Source organism: Mustela lutreola, chromosome 1, assembly GCF_030435805.1.
Source record: "Mustela lutreola isolate mMusLut2 chromosome 1, mMusLut2.pri, whole genome shotgun sequence".
Lineage (NCBI taxonomy): Eukaryota > Metazoa > Chordata > Mammalia > Carnivora > Mustelidae > Mustela > Mustela lutreola.
In genome coordinates this window covers 204,651,703-204,672,395 of record NC_081290.1, presented here as the reverse complement: position 1 = coordinate 204,672,395, position 20,693 = coordinate 204,651,703, and the positions used below count along the sequence as shown (strand labels likewise).

The window sequence follows — 20,693 nt, the reverse complement described above, 5'->3', positions numbered from 1 at the left end:
AGAAGGCCAGTAAGATTTCGGTAAAGCCTAAGATGGGACCACCGGTCAGCTTGAGCATGCACTCCACTCCCCGACTTCCTCCTCCCTCCCCACCTCTCTCGTTTTTCCTTCATCAGAGGAAAAAAAAGTAATTTATTAAGAGAAAGAGTTAAAAGTAAAATAAGAGGAAACCTCAGTGGTCAGTCCTATTTTTACTGATGCAACCAAAATTCCAAAGAATTCTTTCCTTATATTCTCTTGAAAAGATAAGAAAATAAAATAAGTTCTTTAAAGGGCCCAACTCAAGAGGCAGAGATATGGGGTGATGTATGACAGTAACACACATCAGTAACCAGTAACAGCTGGTCCTCTCCTGGACCCCCACCCACCCCAGCTTCCAATGGAACGCTCTTCAGCTGCAAAGAATGTGCTCAGGTATAGGGAGAGGAGGTTTGCTTGCTTCAAACTCAGACTCAGGAGTTCTGTGTTTGAGAAAATACAGATTACCTAGCTTTAATAACATAGAATGCTTAGCTTGCCATATTCCCACAAGATTGAGGAGTCCTGTGATGTGTGAATGTACCCATAGGACCAGAATTTACATTTGTAAATAAATGGATCCTTTTAAGTAATCTTTCTGGAAAATTATATACATTTGTTTCAGCTATGTTGTGATGGCCCAGAACATTCCTGTAATTCTTTTTAGAAATTGTCTACAAAGCTACCTCATAAACTGTTCAAGAAAATCTATAATCACATATTTCTGCCTGAAAATGCTTTCCCAAGGAAGCTATTTTGAAAAAGATCTTACTCATTTGCTGAATAAACTGAGGGGTGGTGTGCTTGTTTAAATATATCTATATCTAGCTAGCTAGCTACCTAGGTAGCTAAATATCTATATCTAAATATATCTAAATATATCTAAATATATCTAATATATCTAAATATAGATATATAGATATCTAGCTACCTAGATATAGATATATCAATGTATATAGATATAGACGTATATATATTCGATAATTTAATCACCTCCTACACCTACACTCACCTCCTTCACTGTATACCTTTGTATGCCATTGCTCTTTCTATTCCTCTAAAGCTTATACATCCAGCCTGTCTTCTCATCCACACAAACGGGGAGCGCTGTGCAGGTGAAGGAAGGCAGTTGTTATACCTGGCAGTCCTGTGCAGAGGACTGGGCTCCTCCTATATTTTTCCTCACAAAATTCAGCCCAAAGATTCTCTTCAGGGACAGCTCACATTCAGGATCTGGCAGGGCTGATCCTGCCAGATGGAGACCCACAGTCTGGGCTGCCTTAAAGAAGCCCAAGACACAGATGCCACAGATGCCCATGCTTGGTGGTGGGGTGGGGCAGCACTCACGTGGTGAGGGTATTCAAGCCACAGGCTTTCATCTTCAGCAAGCGGTCCCTCCAGTATTCCTTGGGCACCCGGAAATAGTGCATGGAGCCCCCAAAGATCCAGAAAGTGGAGTCCTCCAGCATGAAGTATTGGCCATTGGCCTTAAGCCCTGACTGCCGGTGTTTTAGCCATGCAGGGATCAGATTATACCAATCCGACCTGCAAAGAGAAAAGGCAGCTGAGACTTGGCTCCTTCTCAACAATGAGCAGGGGTACAGAGTCTTAGGAGAGAGGCTTTTTCTCCTCCTCCACAGGCCCTCCTTTTTTCTAAGAGGTCCTGCTTCCGAGGCCTTCAGAAAAGGCTCCCTACCCTCTGATTTAGTCAAACGTTAGAAGGAGTCTTTCTTTAGTACACTCATCTGCACCCCACTGCAAGGGAAGAGCAAGCTGAGGCCGTTGTCAGGGACAAGACAAACACAAAGGTCAATGAGGAAACTATGTGCTAACAGGAGAGAGGACATGGTGGGGGCACACAGCATTGAAAGGGTATTCGCAGGGGAGTACAGGGTACCCAGGACAAGTGTGGCACGCAGGTTCCTACAATGGCCAGCTCTTCCAGGCCATTCGACTTAACATCAAAGCAACAGCTACTTCAAATGGTACCTCTGAGCCACCCCACGGTCACAGCTGCCCGGCTTGAGGTGTAAATACCTAGAAGGAGGTTAGAAACAGCATCTGTTCATTGACCAACTTTCCAAGTCTTAATTATTAACTAAAGATTAAGTTCAAGAGATAATCCAGCACAACAGAGAGCCCCATCTGGGAGGGTGGTTGGAAAGTGTTAGTCCCTAAAAAATCAGGTCTTGACCGAGGGGAGTCCCCTCAAACTAATTCTCATGATTAGAATTCCCTCCCTCTCTTATCCCCAATCTCTTAAGGCCATGGAAGAAACCCAGCAAGAGATGCTGGGGGAGACCAGAAATTGAGGAGTTTGAGGACAGGAAAGCGCAGTGTGAGTCTGAGAGGAAAGCAAATTTCCCGGATCTGCCTTTTCTACACCCACTTTTCATTACAATTCCTGACACTAGAGGGCGTATTGCCCCCGCAGGGCTCTTCTGCGTTAAAAAAAGCTCCCTAAACTGCTGCCCACCTGTCTTTCTATTCATTTTGTAACACTGGCTACAACTGTGCCACTGAGAGACATGCTCTGTTTAAGGCCCAAATTGCTCCACTCAATCAATATTGATAATCACTGACTGGAGACTGTCATCTCTTAGAAGAAACAGAAATGCATGAACAAAAATTAGGCTGAGAGTTTCCATCTTGATTCTGGATTCAACAATTTTCTGTGTCCTTCAAAGGGGCAGCTCCTTCACAGAGCTCTGGTCTCTCTGGGGACCAGCAGTGCAGGTCACGGGGGCACAGGGCACATGCATGTTGCACATCCATAGATGACTCTCCCAGTGTGATCATGGGATGAGCCATCCCTTCCACTCTCCATCTCTGCCACAGCTCTGTCCTTTTCCTACGTCCTTTCCCTACATGCCAGCCAGCTTCTCCTCTGCCTACAATGCCAAGTGCTTCAGCTCTGAACATAAACTTGCATACGCTACACTGCAAAACAGCCAGAGCCCTGCGATTGATGGGGGGGAAAAATGTTAATGGCATTTAGTGAAAATCCAGTGCAGGTGTGCATGCTCCTCAGGAAGCTGGCTCCCATCCTAACAAAGCTTCTCCAAGCCACAGACCTCATGGTCCTATACGGCATTCTGACACATACAGTCTTTCTACACCTCAGTGCACACTCGGATAATTACAAGTCGGTGTCAGAGTGCTGTTGTAAGGCAAGCACAGAGATAAGCCCAAGGCTGGCCTCTGGGGCATATGACCCATGGAATCCTCCAGATCCCCATGCTTAGAAGGCTCTCTTGCAAAAAGTAGTTAAATAAGCCATAGAGATCTAATGTACAGTATAGTGAATATAGACCGTATTGTACTATAAATATGTCACGTGATAAATATTGTTAGAGTGGCAATCACATTACAATATATAAATGTATCAGAGCACACACTGTATACATGGTTTCAGACACTATCTCCATCCTGAAATTCTCAATGTTTTTTAGACAAAGGCCCTACATTTTCATTGTGTACTGGGCTCTACAAATTAGGTAGTCTGGCTTAGCAAGGGCAGAGGACAGTAGCTGAAATAAATATACATATATACACACACACACATATGTAATTGTCAAATGAAGAAATTATCTAAATTATCCAGGTAGAGTCAGAGAAAGCTTTGCCAAGAAGATGACACTGTCACAGGTTGGAAGGCAGACAATATGAGAGAGCAGAAATTATCTAAATTATCCAGGTACAGCCAGAGAAAGCTTTGTCCAAGATGACACTATCACAAGTTTGAAGGCAGACAATATGAGAAAGCAGAAGGAACTAGGGGCAAAAGCATTAAAAAGTGAGAGCATATCTACTCAAGGACTAGCAAGCAGACAGGTGAAGAGGCTGTGTGAGCATGTGGATAGCCTGGGGCCCCTCGACAACACGGGCCTGGCCTAGCACACACCAGTCCCAACCGCCAGCTACTAGTCTGTGACCGGTACAGAAACTGAGATACTGGGGCGCCTGGGTGGCTCAGGTGGTTAAGCAACTGCCTTCAGCTCAGGTCATGATCCAGGAATCCCAGGATTGAGTCCCTCATGCATCTAGCTACCTTCTCAGTGGGGAGTCTGCTTCTCTCTCTGGCCCTCCGCTCTCCATGTCCTCTCTCTCTCTCCCCCTCTCTCATTCTCTCTCAAATAAATAAATGAAGTCTTTAAAAAAAAGAAAGAAAGAAAGAAAGAAAGAAAGAAACATACTTTTAGAGCAATACATGTCATTTTGTCTGTTGAAGCTCATCATAAAAGACTGGGGCACATATTTTGTGAATCTTTTCATTTCCTTTTTCTAGTATCTGTTTTCAATGTATTCGATAAAGTAACATTGGGGGGAAAAAGACTTTTAAAGAAGAAAAGGAAAATGATGCTGCAGCACAGAGAGAGTGAGAAGTACTACTTGAGACCAGAAACAACAGTCTGTCTTTGGGCAGTTGTGATCAGAGCTGAGAGAACAAACATATTGACCCATTGGGTTTAACAGGCTTAGTAACCAAATGGATGCAGGATGCGTGAGACCAAAACGGTGTGAAATCGCTTCATCAGCACCCTTCCTAGCACTTGACTGAAGTCGGCCAATAGGACAAGAGGGAGGTTCGGGTTTAGCCACAGCTGTTTTCACAGCTGGCCCCATATCTGAATCACCTGGGAAGCTTAAAACTAAGGAATGCTATAAACATTGGGGTACAGATGGCCCTTCTTTTCATTACATCTGTATCTTTGGGGTAAATACCCAGTAGTGCAATTGCAGTCACCAAACTGTGGAAAGAAGCAAGATGCCCTTCATCAGACAAATGGATAAGGAAGATGTGGTCCATATACACTACGGAGTATTATGCCTCCATCAGAAAAGGATGAATACCCAACTTTTGTAGCAACATGGACAGGACTGGAGGAGATTATGCTGAGTGAAATAAGTCAAGGAGAGAGAGTCAATTATCATATGGTTTCACTTATTTGTGGAGCATAACAAATATCATGGAGGACATGGGGAGTTAAAGAGGAGAAGGGAGTTGAGGGAAATTGGAAGGGGAGGTGAACCATGAGAGACTATGAACTCTGAAAAACAATCTGAGGGTTTTGAAGGGGGGGAGGGTGGGAGGTGGGGTGAGCCTGGTGGTGGGAATTATGGAGGGCACGTATTGCATGGAGCACTGGGTGTGGTGCATAAACAATGAATTCTGTTATGCTGAAAAGAAATTTTAAAAAAGAAAAAAAAAAACAAGGAATGTGCAGGCCCCACCCCTGACCAATTAATGATGGTGGAGGTGGAGCCCAGGGATTGGTGGTATTTACAAGCTCCTCCACAGACCCCATGAGGCTGAGCCCCTGGAGGGTTTTACAGGAGGGCTTAGGGCAAATCAGGGGCCCCAGTGGCCAGAGGTGGGAGAACAGGAAGTGCCATAGATTTCACTACTTGGAAATTTTGTCGACAGCCACTCATGGGCAAAGAAAATTAATTTCACCCCTTCCTTTCTACTTCCCACAGCCCCCAGGACCCAGAACTCCTATTGCTCCACAGGACTGCAGTTGTGTTATACTACAGTTCAAACGTCATTTGTGTATAACCTGGGGACCTCGTTACTATTTTCTCAAAAGAGAAAAGTTCCACTTTCCAAGTGACTTAGAAAGGATATTTCAGAATACAGCTCTAGGGGCACCTGAGTGGTTCAGTTCATTAGGCCCTGAGATCAAGATCTCGGGTCATGAGCTCAAGCCCCATGTTGGGCTCCACACTGGGCATGGCAGCTACTTAAATAATAATAATAATAATAATAATAATAATACAGTTTTTCCAAGGGACCACCTATATGGGGAAACAAAAACAAGAACAATATCTGTAAGAGGAGGATCTGGACACGAATCCTGGCCCTACCCTTGTAGCATGGCCTCCTTGGGTCAGTGACACGAGCGGTGTGGGAATGAGTTTCTTCCTCTGTGAAACGGGGTGAATGCCTGTCCTAACTGCTGTGAAGATCAGATATAAATGGAATACTCTGTAATGTGTTATAACAGAGTTTGTCACCATTTGAAATAAGTTTATTTTTGCATGCTTTGCATATTAGAGAATAGCCTCAGTGAGGTTCTTTTATGTCCTTAACATGGAATAATCCCAATCTTTCCATTCTTAACCATTTAATTTACTGTCTAATCACATTTTATATGGAAGATTTTGTCCCATCATATTACAATTTCTAAAATGTTACAACGAAAAGTTTTATCCACCAGGACCCTGTCAAACCAACCCAGCCCCCTGACCAGTGTCAGCAAACCCCAGGTATGGGCCAAAGCCACCCTGCCTCCTGTCTTTGTGCAGCCAGCAAGCTACAAATGTCTTTCACTTTTTTTTTTTTTTTTTTTTTTTTTTTTTGTCTTTCACATTTTTAAGTGGTTTGAAAGAAACTAAAAAAACAAGATTTGGGGACACAAAAAATTATATCAACTTCACATTTCACATTTCGATGTCCATAAATAGTTTTACTGACACCCCACCATGCCCACTCTTTCCAGTCCTGACTGGCTACTTTGGGCCACAGTGACGTTGCTATGATAAAAACATTGTACAGTCTGCAAAGCTGAACACATTTACAGGAAACTTTGCCAACTCTACCCTAAAGGATGAGGCCTAGGATACTTAAATGAGGCTTCAGGTCCCCTATGACCACAGTCTGGACCTCCTAGCCACCTCCTTGCTCTGGCTCTTCCCAACCCCTCCACCACTCCACCCCCCTTTCCTTTGGCCACAAGCTCCTGGTGTTCTGGCTGTGTCTGAGGTTTCTCATACCACACGCACAGAAGAGTTTGGTGTCCCTTAGTTTTCATCACATCTGCTCCAAGCACACACTCTGCCTTCTTGCCTCATGTACTCACTAGGCTTTATGTACTCTCCCCTCCTGACACCCCCAGGCATTCCCTCAGGAGCCCCACCCTCCAGGCTGGCCCCAGGCTAGAATGAGGAAGAACTGATGGACAGATTCTCTTCTTAAACTCGGGGAGTATACTGACAGTCCAAGTGGTGAAAATACACACAGGCACACATAAAATTTCATTATTTTTAAAGACAGTGAAAATACAACTTAGCAATCGCTCCACTGGGCAGCACTCCTTATTCACTGGCCAGAGCTTCAAAGGAACAGTCTGCAACTCACCAAGCTCATATCACTGACCTTAATTTTAAGGTGTCTCCCAAATGCTGTGAGAGCCTCCCTTTCCTTTCCCATTCAGTGTAGAGGTATATACAGGGCTGGAAGTGCTCTCTGTGACCCCTTGTTCCAACATAATCTCTGCTAGTAACACACTCTCCCTAATCTGTCCCCTAGCTAATCATTAGGAAATCTCCTTTGGGCAGGGGGGTGTTGTCTCCAGATGTGGTCTGCACCTGCAGAGTATCTTCATCTGGAATTTGCTACAAATGCAGAAACTCAGGCCTTAATTGACACCTGAATCAGAATCTGCATTTCAACCAGACCCCAAGGTAAAGTTTGAGAAGCACTAATCCTTATTTTGTCCTTGATATATGTATTTATCATCCCTTCCTGGATAGAGCTTCTATTTGCTACTGTCTTTATGTGCTATCATTTTCTAGATTTTAAAAAAAATATATTTCCTCTCAGTGCTTCTTAAGAGGCATGAAGCTAACACTGCAAACAACTAAAGCTAGCTCATATCAAATACCAAATTCTGGAGAATTCAACTGTTTCCTTTCTGAAAATCTTCTGGTAGGTTACTAAATGAGTTTTTAATATATTAATGAAAAGGATAAATTCATTGAGAAAATGAGGATGATAAATGTGGGATTTCTCCAAGGAATTCACTGTGAGGAAATGAGATAATACACATTAGAACTTTATAAACGAGAAAGCACCATGCAAATAGTTATTAATACTGATAACAGTCATTAGTACTAGAGATCATAAATTAATAATAACCCCCATGCTTCCTGAGTTACTAACTCAGTAATAACAAAATAAAGAAAATGGAAACTGTTTGGTTACATCAGGTCAGAGAGACTTTCCTTCTAAATTAGGCCTGTTACCAAGGAGGTAATCAAATCTTCAAGAAACCCTTATTTCTGTTGCTTTTCCCAGTGAGCAAGTAATTCATGTTGAAACTTTTTTCCTTTGGATTGTAGAAAGCTTTTATTAGAAAGCTTTTATTTATTTATTTAGATTATGGGAAGTTTTGTTTTTTGTTTTTTGGGGTTTTTTTTTTTTTTTTAAGTAATCTCTGCCCAATATGAGGCTCGAACTCAAATCTAGAGATCAAGAGTCACATAATCCACCAACTGAGCCAGCCAAGGCGCTCCTTGTTGAAACTTTTTTTTATGAAACCAGGGCATCTGCCTTCTTTCTAGCTGAAGCATATATTACTTTTTCCTGGAAATTTTGTTGCCTTTATATCTTTGCTTCATTGTAGGCTAAGTAAATTTTCAGTCTGAGAATAAACTTCTTCCTAGAAGAAGCCACATGTGTCACAATTTCTGACAAGGCCTCACACCATGTAACAAGACCTCCACATTCTGATTGCTACCATCCCTTTTGGCAGGTGATAAAGGTTGTGCAAGCTATAAACTTAACAGGTTACAGCAGAAACTAGGCAGAGGACCTGGGGCCTGAGTTCCCTATGGTGAGGAATTGACATTAGGCAGTGACTAGGAGGTTGTTGGGGGAAGAGGGACCAATCCTTCTTATGCTTTATCCCTTTCGTGGATCATGATGACAAAGGACACATTGCAGGCTCCACACAGGCCGGATTGCACCTGACATGATCAAAAGTGCTGGGTTAATCTGCTTGAATGGAAAAAGGCAGATAAGCTGGTGACAAGCTTACAACTTCTTTCATGTGAAATGGGCCCCCGAACTGATTCTCAGCTCTCAGAGACAATCTTTCAGGTGGGGTGGGAGAAGAGCCAGATCAGTTACCTACTTGAATGATCTCCTTGAACAGAGTGCGCTCATCAAGGTGGGTCTGAAATGGCCCTTGCCATGCCAGAAGGCATCTCTGTGTCACCTGTACCTGCAAATACTGCTTAGTAATGAGGGCCATCGTAGGATTGGGAGGCTTCACTTGGAGTCACAGCCATCTCCTTCAGCTTTCTATCATGCACACAATGTGACCAGATTCAGACAAGCCAGTATCCACTCAAACAGATGTGGTAGAGATACCATCATTAACTGAGGCATACTGGCCTCCAGCAGAGACCAGGCAATGCCCAGGCAATTTTAAACTGGCCATGGATATGGACAAGCTCAGTACATGAGGTAGGAATCTGCAGATATAGTTCTTCAATTTACAGAGCATAAGTCTTCATTTATCCTAAAGATTGGTTCTTTTGTCACTACACATAACGTATAATTGAGAGATAACTTACAAATCCAATTTCCAGGTGCACTGTGATCCTATTAGGGCCGCCCTATGCAGAGGTTCACCTTCATCTGAGTCCAATGCATCATATTAAAGATACTGATCAAAAAACACTAACATTTTCATTCATCCAGGTGGTCATGCCAGAGACTATTATTTAGATGGCAGTTATGTTAAATTGCCCAAAAGATATCATCATACATAGAAATCTCCTCACTTGGATCTAAAATACAAATTTTCTAGTCATCAGTCCAAGATTCTGATATGGTTACAGGTTCCCATGAGGTCCCATTTTCTTGGGTATTCCATTCCCTTCAACTGCTCCCTTAGGGATGTTTCAGCCTTAACAGTCTTTAAGCTGTACACTCCTCCCTCAGCAGGGGAACTTGAGGGCCTAAGGAAGGAGCAGACCCTTCTTTGGCCCAGGCCAGTACTCTTAATGCCTCTAATCCAGAATAATGGCTCTTGGATCAATCCTGGAACCCCAAAAACTTCAGCTCCAGCAAAACAGAACTCTGTCCTTGTAGCTGATCCAGCTTCCTAATTGTGATCCTTGGCTTGGGGCCCAATGCTTTAGGCTCCTGCTTTGCTAGGACAGCATGAAATACTTCCAAAGGGCTTGAACCTTCCATACCAAAAGCTAGTATACTCGTTTTGCAGAGATGTGAGGTCATTTTGCAGCATTTTGCAGGTCAATGGCACTACTGCAACCTTCATACCTCTGTCCTTCCCTCTGAAAAGGCTTCTTGGTAAGCCAGGAAATGGCATAGCACCCAGGCTCCAGCAAGTCAGGCCAAGTGGCTGCCTACATGATCCAGGGACATGCTCTGGACCATTTAAATACTATAGGAAGTTTATATGTGAATAAACACTAATTAGACCAAAACCTTGAGACGCATGGGTGAAGCAACAAAACTGCCCAACCACGTATTAATAATAGTAATCAACCACATTTTAGTAAAAAAAGTATCCTGATGTTATGTGACAGAAATTTTTCATTTGGGGAAAAATTTCCATTGTGGCATCATCAACAAAAAAAGGATTATATCTCAACCTAGAAAGGGGTGAAAATTCTGCTAGATAACCCAAAGGACTCTACTAATAGCAAGACTCTGCTCTTGAGATGCTTGTGGTATCAGAATAAAATTATTTCATGAAACAGGGGAAACATAAATATGTTCAATATTTTTTTAAAATCCACCACATGATACTTATGTACATAGATACAGAAGAGATGGACTAGTTCTTAAAGATACAAAGAACCCATATACATGCAGATTAAACAGTACCTCCCCTTCAGATGACAGAGCTGAGAATCTCCCTCACATTGATCCACAAAAATAGAATGTGCTACTTTACTTATTTTAACTTATTTTTACTTACTTATTTTAAACGTCTGTCAGGATTTAAAGTGAATATCTCATATGGTCAGCAATTCTAGGAACAGAAATATACCCAACAGATATTCATTGCAACTTTGGGGTTTTTTTGTTGTTTTTACTTTACGTTATTTTGTTTCAATTCCAGTGTAGTTAACATACATTGCAACTTTGTAGTAGCTAAAAGATTGCAAACAATCAATGCCCATCAATAAGGAACTGTTTGAATAAATTATATCCCTAATGGACAATGGGGTAATAAATATAGCTGCCTTCTTATATATGCACAGAATACCCCTGAGAGAAGCCATTATTAGTAATCACCTCTGGTGGGGTGGAGAAGGGTGCCTAAGGGCCAGGAGTGGGGGTTTATTTTTCTCCTTATATTATTTGAATTTTAATCCTTTTACATAGATTACCTACTCACAAAATAAACTTTGCAGGAAAACACAGCATGTTCTTGAAAGCAAAAATGCCACTATCTATATGTGGGAGTATGAAAGCAGTGAATCCCATCAACTAAGGATCTCTACTTAGTAGACCCCAGTGAAGAGTTATTTCATTACCATTAGCCTCTAAAAATACCCCTGCCCTTCTTTCCCAGGAGAAATCTCACACAACAGGAACTCTTTTTCAACATGACCTTTAATATCCAGAGCAATAGATTTAAGCAAGAAATAAAACTTAGTGGGGAGGAAGCAGCAGCAGAACTGTGCTGGATGATGGGGGAGGAATGAGGAAGAGGGGGGCTGGCCTCCAGAGTCTGTTTCAGGTGCAAAATGCTCTGAAAAGACCTCTCTAAACTCCAGCATCTCCTGAATCTTTATTAGAAGAGCATTCTAGGTGATACAGTGGAATTCAGTCATTTCACCAAAGATTAAGTGCTTTTATTTCCTTTGCTACTTCCTTGACCCAAGGTACAGATAACTCTTTGGCCAACCTTCTGATACTTCTGCTGCCAAGGCTGTGTAGCTTTTGCCCTGAATCTCCTGGGTATCCCAGTCCCTTTAATCAGAAATACAGCAATAATGTCCATGCTCTTGATCTAAGACACTCTGGTCCCCTTCGGTTGGCTAGTATGGCAGTGAAAAGAATCCCAATGCCAACTCTATCTTCCCAGCACAGGGTGGCTCAGACATCTTACCTCTCTCTTTCTCTGACTAAGCCACTGCCCAGGTAGCCATGTTTCTCCAGTTCTGTCAGAGAAATGACTACCTGCTGAAAGACACTTCCCAGATGCTGAAAACTTCACTACTAGAAGATGAAAGGAACAGTGTTCAAAGAGTTTGAACATTCCAGGGAATATGACTCAGGCCTCAAGCAGGGTAGAGTCCTAAAACAGGTAAAGCTCATAAAATCAGTGACCTCACAGAAGCGCAGGAAGAGAGACACAATTTGCCCACACATCTTGGCAGGCAGGACTGGCCATGATTTGGATCAAAGGTGACCAGGTCATGTTGCTAAGCTATCCACCTTCTCTAGAGAGAAGATGTTTATAGGCTCTCCTCTTTTTTCCTTCAGGAAGAGTGTGGGGTCTAGAATTCAAATAATGCTAGTATAGGAGCACTGAGTGAGGTAGAGCTGGGCAAACAGATGAACTTACCTTTGAGAAGGCATGATGCAGGGTGCCTACCTTGCCACTTTCCTCTCCTGACTTTTGCCAGCTAAAATATCAGGTATAAGAGATGCAAAGTTAATTGAAATATTGCTCAGTGATGCATTTATATTAAGTAAAAGAATCACAACCATGCCTTGATCATATCAAGTAGGCATTCTTGCGTCCATGGAGTGGGAGGAGGAAAGACAAGGAAAGGCAACCAGATTAGACATGGTTCCCACTGATATGCATCAAAGATCTCCAAATAATATACGGAGTAAAAGAAGCCAAATCAAAACAGAGTACATACTTTAGGATTACATTTCTATAAAACTCTTGAAAATGCAAACTTATAATATATGGTGAAAGCAACAGATCAGTGTGCTTAGGAGTTGGGGAGCAGAGAAGGGCTGGAGAGAGAGATGCATAGGGGCAAAAGTAAATTTCTAGGGCTGATAGATATTTTCACTCTCTTAATTATGGTGGTATTGTCACAAATGGATATATACACCAAAACTTATCAAACTGTATAAGCTAAACATGAACAGCTTATTGCATGACAATTATACTGCAATAAAGGTAATTTCAGACCACTGTTCAAGCTAAAAAATAGCAAAGGTTGAAATCATCCTCAAAAGTCATCTTGGTCTTCCTATTTCTCAGATACGATATAATCAAACAGCTTTGATTGACCGTGAACCAGCCCAAGGTAAAGTTCATGGGAAAAAAAAACAAAAAATGGATCCCAGAAGGCCCCTCCCCCAACCAAATACCTGCCTTCTGAGGTACAGGAAAAGGCTGATCCTGGCAGCTCAGCTCCACAAACCTGCCGCTGAGTAGCAAATTCCCATGTGACCTATATTCCCCTGGCCATATCCACATTTCCAGCAAAGGTTGGGAGGGGTTCTCACTTCCCTTTCAGTTAATGATGGTCAAAACTAGAGCAAGGCAAGAAGAGGAAGCAACAAAGAGTGAGTTCTTCTCTGCCCTCCAGAGATAATCCTTGGTTTCCAGCCCATGGCAAACAGGAGGAATTAGGCAAAAAGCCCAATACCATGAAGGTGATAAAATTTAAAAGATGCCCAAAAGACACATATTCTGAAGGACCCTAAGAGATGGCCTTGAATAGGGGTCAGAGCTTCTCTGGCCTCTATCTTACCTGCTGAGAAATGAGAGATATCAGGAATAACGATTTTAATAAGTATCTCAAACTATTTCCTCAGGCTTGAATTATAGCTGTTCCCAGGCACCTCCATAAACCCAGGAGTGACTCCTGTTACGGCCACTCTAACCCAGGCAGGGACATGGTTAACTCAGTTATGAGAAGCTCAGGCTTCACAGCCAGTCAGTTCCCTGACACCTCATCTTCTTTCCTGCCAGACACCAGCAAACACCCAGCTTCCTTCTTATACCTTTTCCTGTGGAATATTAGGGTGCACTACCTGGCCCAACTCAAGCCCCTCAGAGCTGCCCCTCAATGCCCCTGCATAGACTGCCATATCCTTGACCTCCAACAATGGACAAACCACATGCTACTTGCGCAATTCTGGCCTTTCTCTCTGGGATGTGGGCTTCTTGATACCCTGCTGTATTAAGTAATCCTCCTGGGCTTTGCATCAGCCTTGCATCAGGAGGAATGCTGAACATCCTACAAGAGCCAGGAGCAGTCTTCAAAGAGGAATGGATTAGAGATCACTGACAAGATGGAAAAAAGTCTTGGGAACAACTCAGGAAACAAAATGCCTCTTTCAGTTTTCTGGACCCCCGAGTGAGAAGAGCACCATTTCTTTCTCTCAAACAATATTATGACACCCTCGTCAATTCCAAAGCCAAGAAGAGGTAAAACAAAGACACGTAAGTCTGAAAAAGGTGGAAGTAGAGTCACTGAATGTGTTCTGTGCCAGCAAAAACATTCAGATATTCATCTCCATCAAAAACTTCCCTATTTTCCAGAGGAAATTTAGAGAAACTAATAAAGGGGTTTAGCAGAAACAAAAGATAAAGCTGAAGGGGTGATGTGTCTGCCCCATCACCTGTTTCAAAGTTAACTTGCAGTGCCAAAGCATTTGATACTCCTGGTCTGCCTTCCCAGAAACACTGGAGGTTTTGAATATGAAAAGTGCCAACCATCGACCTGAAAAACATGGTCAGGACAGTAGAATCCTATAAATAGATACAGTTTATGAAAGTTCTGGGCCACGGCACCCACTGGCTGTGGGTAAGTCCTTTTGCCATTAACACAACCACTTGCCACAAATAACAGTTTGTAAAAGGGGGTTGGGAAGGAGTGAGCTGATGACTGACGAACGTGGGAAAGTGGAGGGAGAAGACATATCAGTCTTAAAGTGGGGCTAATAAACCCAGAATTGAGGACCTTGAAGGACCTGTGGGACAGCAATCTCATGACAGTGCTGGGCAGGCGATATCAACCACATCTGTGAGCCTTGGAGCTCGGGCTTCTGATGAATAGAGAAGAATCCCAGCAGGCTTGGCAGGAAATGTGGGGACCCGGGAGAACAGCAGAAGTGGGCTCCCCAAGGAGGACTAGAGAAAGAGCAGTGATCGGGGGACATCTGACAAGAGTCCTGAAGGCTAGCTCTGCTGCTCTTCCCAGAGAGCTGGGGGTATCCACGAGAAAAGCAGAGCCCCAGGCATCACAAGCTTCGAGAAAGTGGGGGAAGTTCTAGGGCACAGAAGCCTGGGGACTGAGAGCACAACGCCTGGTGTCACCCGGGAAGCCTGGATCTCGAGGTAAGAGCAGAGTGCCTAGTGATGGAGAGGAACGCCAGACCCAGCAAAAAGGAGGCCGAAAACGCCTTTCCAGTGGGGTCTCGCGATTCGCGGGACGCGGACACCTGGGGCTGCCTCCCTCAGGTGAGAAGGGAAGCGAAAACTGTGGGTGTGGAAGGCTGAGATGTCAGGAGTCCGGCAGGTGTCGGGCGGGGCTCTCTCACCTGCGGAGCACCAGGAAACCCACGATCACCAGCAGCAGGAGTCCGAGTGCGCGGCCCGGTTTTCGCCCGATGCTCCACTTGCCCATCGCGCGTTCCCGCGGCGCGCAGAGACCTCAGCTAGCACTGTAGCCAGAGCTCAGCCGCGCGCGGGAGGCTCGGGGCCGGTGGGGGGGGGGGGGGGCGGGGCCGCACTCTGGTCGCCCGGGCGACCGGACCGCGTCCCCCCTCCCCTGGCCCACAGGCACTCATTGGCTGAGCCCTTGGGCCCCGCCCCCCGCGCTTCAAGTTAAGCGTAGGCGGGGGCGGAGCCTGACGGAGGCGGGGCGCACTGCCTCCCCAAGCAGTTTCCAGCTCCGAGAAGGTTCCCGGGAGGCTTTCCGGGTCTCCTCCGTCAACTCCCCCTAGTCTCAGGGAGGCGCTGGTTGTCTCTATGTTCCTTCACGTGGTATGCAAACAGGTGCAAAGATACTGGGCTCCTGTTGCCCAGTCCTTGCGGATCGTAGAGCACACCCACCAGCGCTCTACATTAGCAAGCATGTATTGAATGCGGTGCCTGCAAAGCCGACACAATGTTTTAGAACAGTTCAGATTTGGAAGAAAAACATTTTGAGGTAGTGAACTACCATATGAAAAGTCAGAACATTGTGAAATTTCCTTTAGACATGTTTTAGGACAGTGTGGTTCACGTTTGAACAGCGTGGGGCGTGGTGAGGTGAAGAGGAAGGAGCACCAAAATATTTTTTGCCTTTAGTTTCCACAAGTCTTGTTCTGGTCCTGACTCCCAGTAATTTCGATTTTTCATCTTAAAAAAGTCCAGCTAAAATCCTTACATTTTATGAAAGGACAAATACAATTCCTATGGGTACAGAATTATGTCACAAAGGATATTGTGTAATATTTGGACAAATTTATGCTTTCTAACAATCACACACCCAATTCATCCCAAGAACAAAATTCAGATTTTACTGAAAGAAAATCTGAAACATTTTCTAGGAAGGCTAATGTAATTTCAGAGCACCCGAGGTTCTAGAAAATATCCCCTGTGGTGTGTTTCAAAGATTGTTTTAAATTCATTTGTCAGAGAGAGAGCACGCACAAGCAGGGGGAGCAGCAGGCAAAGGGAGAAGCAGGCTCCCTGCAGAGCAAGGAGCCCAATGCGGGACTGGATCCCAGGACCCTGGGATTACAACCCCAGCTGAAGGCAGCCAGGCAGCCCTCTAACGGACTGACCACCTAAGTGTCCCTGTTCCATGTTTCAAAACCATTTCCTACACATGTACATAGTTTTGAACTTGTAAAGCTGATAGGGACAAAATGATATTTTACTTCTCAGAACAAGTTCAAGTTGCAGAGTTTGGTGTGAAGGATCCTTTTACAAGCATTAGGCAAATATTTACTAGAGAGAAAGTTAAACCAAGGAGAGGAAAAAACAACCAAACAAGGGTAGGGGTAGGAGTAGAGATAGCAGGGCCAGAAACATTCTTGGAGACACTTAGAGAAGTAGCTCTCCTTTCACACTTTATAAAATCAGTACTTTTCTCCATTTTTTTAAAGACATGATAGTTATTAGGACTATGGTGAAAATATTCTGCTATAACTGAGAGAAACGCTAGCCCATGAGATACGGAGAAAGTGTCAAAGGTTAGCCCCCTTTTTACCTTTGGAGACCTGGCACATACCCAACATTCACCCTTCTCTCCTTGTGATATTGCTGGGCAGTAGTACAATCAGTCACACATCAGGGTATCCTGAAGTTAATAATCAATACCATGGGGCTAATTATACACTATATGTTAATTAAAAAATTAAAATTTATTAAAAAAATAATCAATATCAGCATCTCCATATTTTCTTCAGATATTAGTAAAAACCTGATAATATGAGCTATAAAACCTCTGAAATTCTTGGGCCATCCCTGTACCCCTCATTCTTATTTATGAAAAAAATAAAAATAACTTAGGTCTTTAAAAAAAAAAAAAGTCATTAGGGGGCGCCTGGGTGGCTCAGTGGGTTGAAGCCTCTGCCTCTACCTCAGGTCATGATCTCAGGGTCCTGGGATAGAGCCCCGCATCAGGCTCTCTGCTCATCGGGGAGCCTGCTTCCTCCTCTCTCTCTCTCTCTCTGTCTACTTGAGATCTCTGCCTATCAAATTAATAAATAAAATCTTTAAAAAAAATAGTCATTAGGGGCGCCTGGGTGGCTCAGTGGATTAAAGCCTCTGCCTTCGGCTCAGGTTATGATCTCAGGGTCCTGGGATCGAGCCCTGCATTGGGCTCTCCGCTCAGCGGGGAGCCTGCTTTCCTTCCTCTCTCTCTCTACCTGCCTCTCTGTCTACTTGTGATCTCCATCAAATAAATAAAATCTTAAAAAAAAAAGTCATTAGCCCTTAACTTCTGGGAAGCTCAGAACCATAGATACAGCTACCCACAATTTAGGAACAATTTCACTTTATCTGGCTTTAATGATACCACAGAGAGTGTTACAAAGATAGCACTAGTCTGAGAGATGTTTTGCTGAGGAGTTGAGACTTTTGGTTTTTAAAATATTAGCAAGATACTCCTTCAAAATACTCCTTTCCAAAATATGTAATGAATTTAACCCAAAGTAGACAATGACATACTCAAATCCTGAGAACAGAAGCTACAGTTAAATGAGCAGGCCTGGTAGAGATGTAAAAACTGTGCTCTGGCAAAGTGTGTGAGATGAAAACAAATCCCTGATGTTCAGGAATCACTACTCACAGGCTACCTTTCTGGCGTCATTGGTTTAGAAAACATACAAAACTTTTTTTTTTTTTTTTTTTTTTTTTTTTAATGAAGTCCTGTTGTCATCCTCAGCCGACGACTTTAAGTTAGAGCTCCAACAGACCCAGAGAGCTCAGCTCTTTCTTTGAGAAGTCACGTATCCCATATAGTATACAAAGAACTCCAGAGGGGAATAAAAGCTATAGTCATTCAGAATCAGTACAGTGGAGGCTCTCAAGAAAAATAATCATATCAAACTAACCTTATTGTCTTTTTTAATAGGTAACAAACAGGTTTATAGATCGATTGTGTCTTATTTTTTCGTGCACTGTGCTAATGCTTTAAGAGTTATGTATCTGAGTTATGTATCTGAATTTTAGAAAAACATTTGATAAAATCTTTCTTAAAGTCATGAGAACAAGATGCAAAATGTGGCTTCTGTGATACAGCAGGTCCTTGGGCCCCTGGACCATGGTACAATCAGCTCTTTTTCACCTTCCTCCTTAAAGATAGACACTTGCACCAGCCCTCCCCACCCACTCACTCCAGCTCTTTTGCTCCAGGTTACATGACAAAACTAGTCATGATGCCAAGTTGCCGAAGATTCTTGAGCAAATAAATTAAGAACATGGAGGAATTTCTGGGAATGAATGAGGACAATTTCAACCGTAGATAGAAAATAGAAAGTCCCAAGAAGGTGATTTAGGCCTTGGAAAAAGAAAAAGAAAGCAAATCCAAGTTAAGATAAATAAGTACTCTCACCCCAAGAGATATGTCAGTGGGACTGAAAGGGACATGTCTGCACTGGGGAGGGATGCACTGAACTTCATCATTGGCCTTTGAAGTCCAAAAATATCGCTTTTCAGCCTCAGCCTTTGAAAGGCAGAAAGGCCAAAGACCTAATTCATTGAGAAGTAAGCAGCAAACGTTTAATGACTACTGTGGGCTGAACACTGTTTAGGTGCTTGCAGTACATCAGTGGGAAAAAAGGATGAGGATAAAATATAAATTTCCCTTTGAAATTTATATTTTAGCTGAGGAAGAAAGAAAACAAAAATTAACAAATTAATAAGTAAATGATAAAGTTTGTCCAGAGATAATAAATTGCATGGCAAAAAGAAAGTAGATAAAGGAAGGAGATTGTGAGTGTGTGTGGCAGGGCGGGGGGAAGGGAATGCACAGAGGAGGCCTTACTGAAACCATGTTAACTGAGCAAAGATCTGAAAGAGGTGAGAGTTAACCATGCATGCAAATAACTGGAGGAAGGGCTAGGCAAGCAGAGAGAACCCACAGTGCAAAGGCTCTCAGGCAGGAGCATAACAGAGTGTTCTGGGAACTGCAAGGTCCGTGTGGGAAGTGAAAGGGAGGGGGAAAACGACAGGCCGGGAGGACAGAAAAGTACAGGGGCCTAACGATGGAAGGCCTTTCAGAGGACTCTGAAATGAAATGGGAGCCATTGTGGACTTTGGACATCAGTTATGCTTTGAAAGACTCCCCTGGCTCACCAGGCGTGGGTAAGAGCAGAAGAAAGAAGACCAGCTTTGAGGCAGCAATCCCAGTGGAATATGATGCTGGCTCACACAAGGGTGGTAGGAATAGAGGAGGTGGGAAGTGTTGGATTTCTGGAAATAGTTTGAAAGCAGAAACTGGAGGACTGTTGTGATTCTAGGATCATTTGTGAGGTGAGAGAAATAAGGCGGATTCAAGAATGACTCCAACATATCAGAAGTACAAATTGGGCTGGTTGAGTTTTGAGATACCTGTGAATGTGCTAGAAGAGATATCACATAAGCTATTGAATGCACAAGCCTGAAGTTCCCAAGAGAGGTCTGTCACAGAGATATAAATTTAGACACTGACATAGAGTTGGTATTTAAAGGCAAGAGTTTGAGTGAGCTCACCAATGAAGTAAGTGCAGACAAAGAAAGAGAGGACAAGGATGAGCCCTGGGGCACCTGACACTCAGGAGAAACCAGCGAAGTTGAACTAAAAGGAGCGGCCAGTAAGGTAGGAAGAACACTCAGAAAAGATGGCATCCTGAATGCCGAGAGAGAAGTTACCAAGGAGGAAGCAGTAATGGCCTACATTACATGGTGCTGACAGGTCAAGTTAAGACTGATAATGAATCAATGGATTCAGTACATGGAGGATTTTGGTGACTAGGATGCAGGCAGCTTAGGTGGAGGAGGGGGTTAGGGGCAGAGAAGCTGACTGGAGGAGGTTGATTTTTTTTTTAAGATTTTATTTATTTATTTGGCAGAGAGATAGCACAAGTAAGCAGAGCAGCAGGCAGCGGAAGAAAGAGAAGGAGGCTCTCTGCTGAGCAGGGAGCCCGATGTGGGACTCAATCCCAGAAGCATGACCTGAGCTGAAGGTAGCCGCTTAACCAACTGAGCCACCCAGGCGTCCCTGGAGTAGGTTTAGAAAGGATGAAGAATCTAAGAGTGAAAGGGGAATCAGTAATTTGAAGAGTAGCTGGTGGTTCTTAACTTGGAGTCAGGGATAGTATTCTATCTTCATTTCTATTTTGGATAGAAACTACCACATACTTGTACGCTGATAGTGATCGTGACCAAAAGAGATGAAAACTGTGAAGCAGCAGAGCCTTTACAGAATCTCTGGAGCAATGTCCTTGAGTAGGTGAA

The 20,693-nt window shown here is 43.5% G+C and overlaps 1 protein-coding gene across 1 annotated transcript in view; it reads right to left on the bottom strand.

Annotated features, from left to right (window-relative positions):
- Window positions 1-15,458, bottom strand: part of LOC131838899 (beta-galactosidase-1-like protein 2) — a 47,561-nt gene extending 32,103 nt beyond the window's left edge. The window contains exons 1-2 of the mRNA XM_059185713.1: window positions 15,305-15,458; window positions 1,366-1,563 (exon numbers count right to left, since the gene is read on the bottom strand). Coding sequence (XP_059041696.1) covers window positions 1,366-1,563; window positions 15,305-15,390 — 284 coding nt within the window. The 5' untranslated portion in view covers window positions 15,391-15,458. The remainder of the gene's footprint in view (window positions 1-1,365; window positions 1,564-15,304) is intronic.
- Between the last annotated feature and the right edge of the window lie 5,235 nt (window positions 15,459-20,693).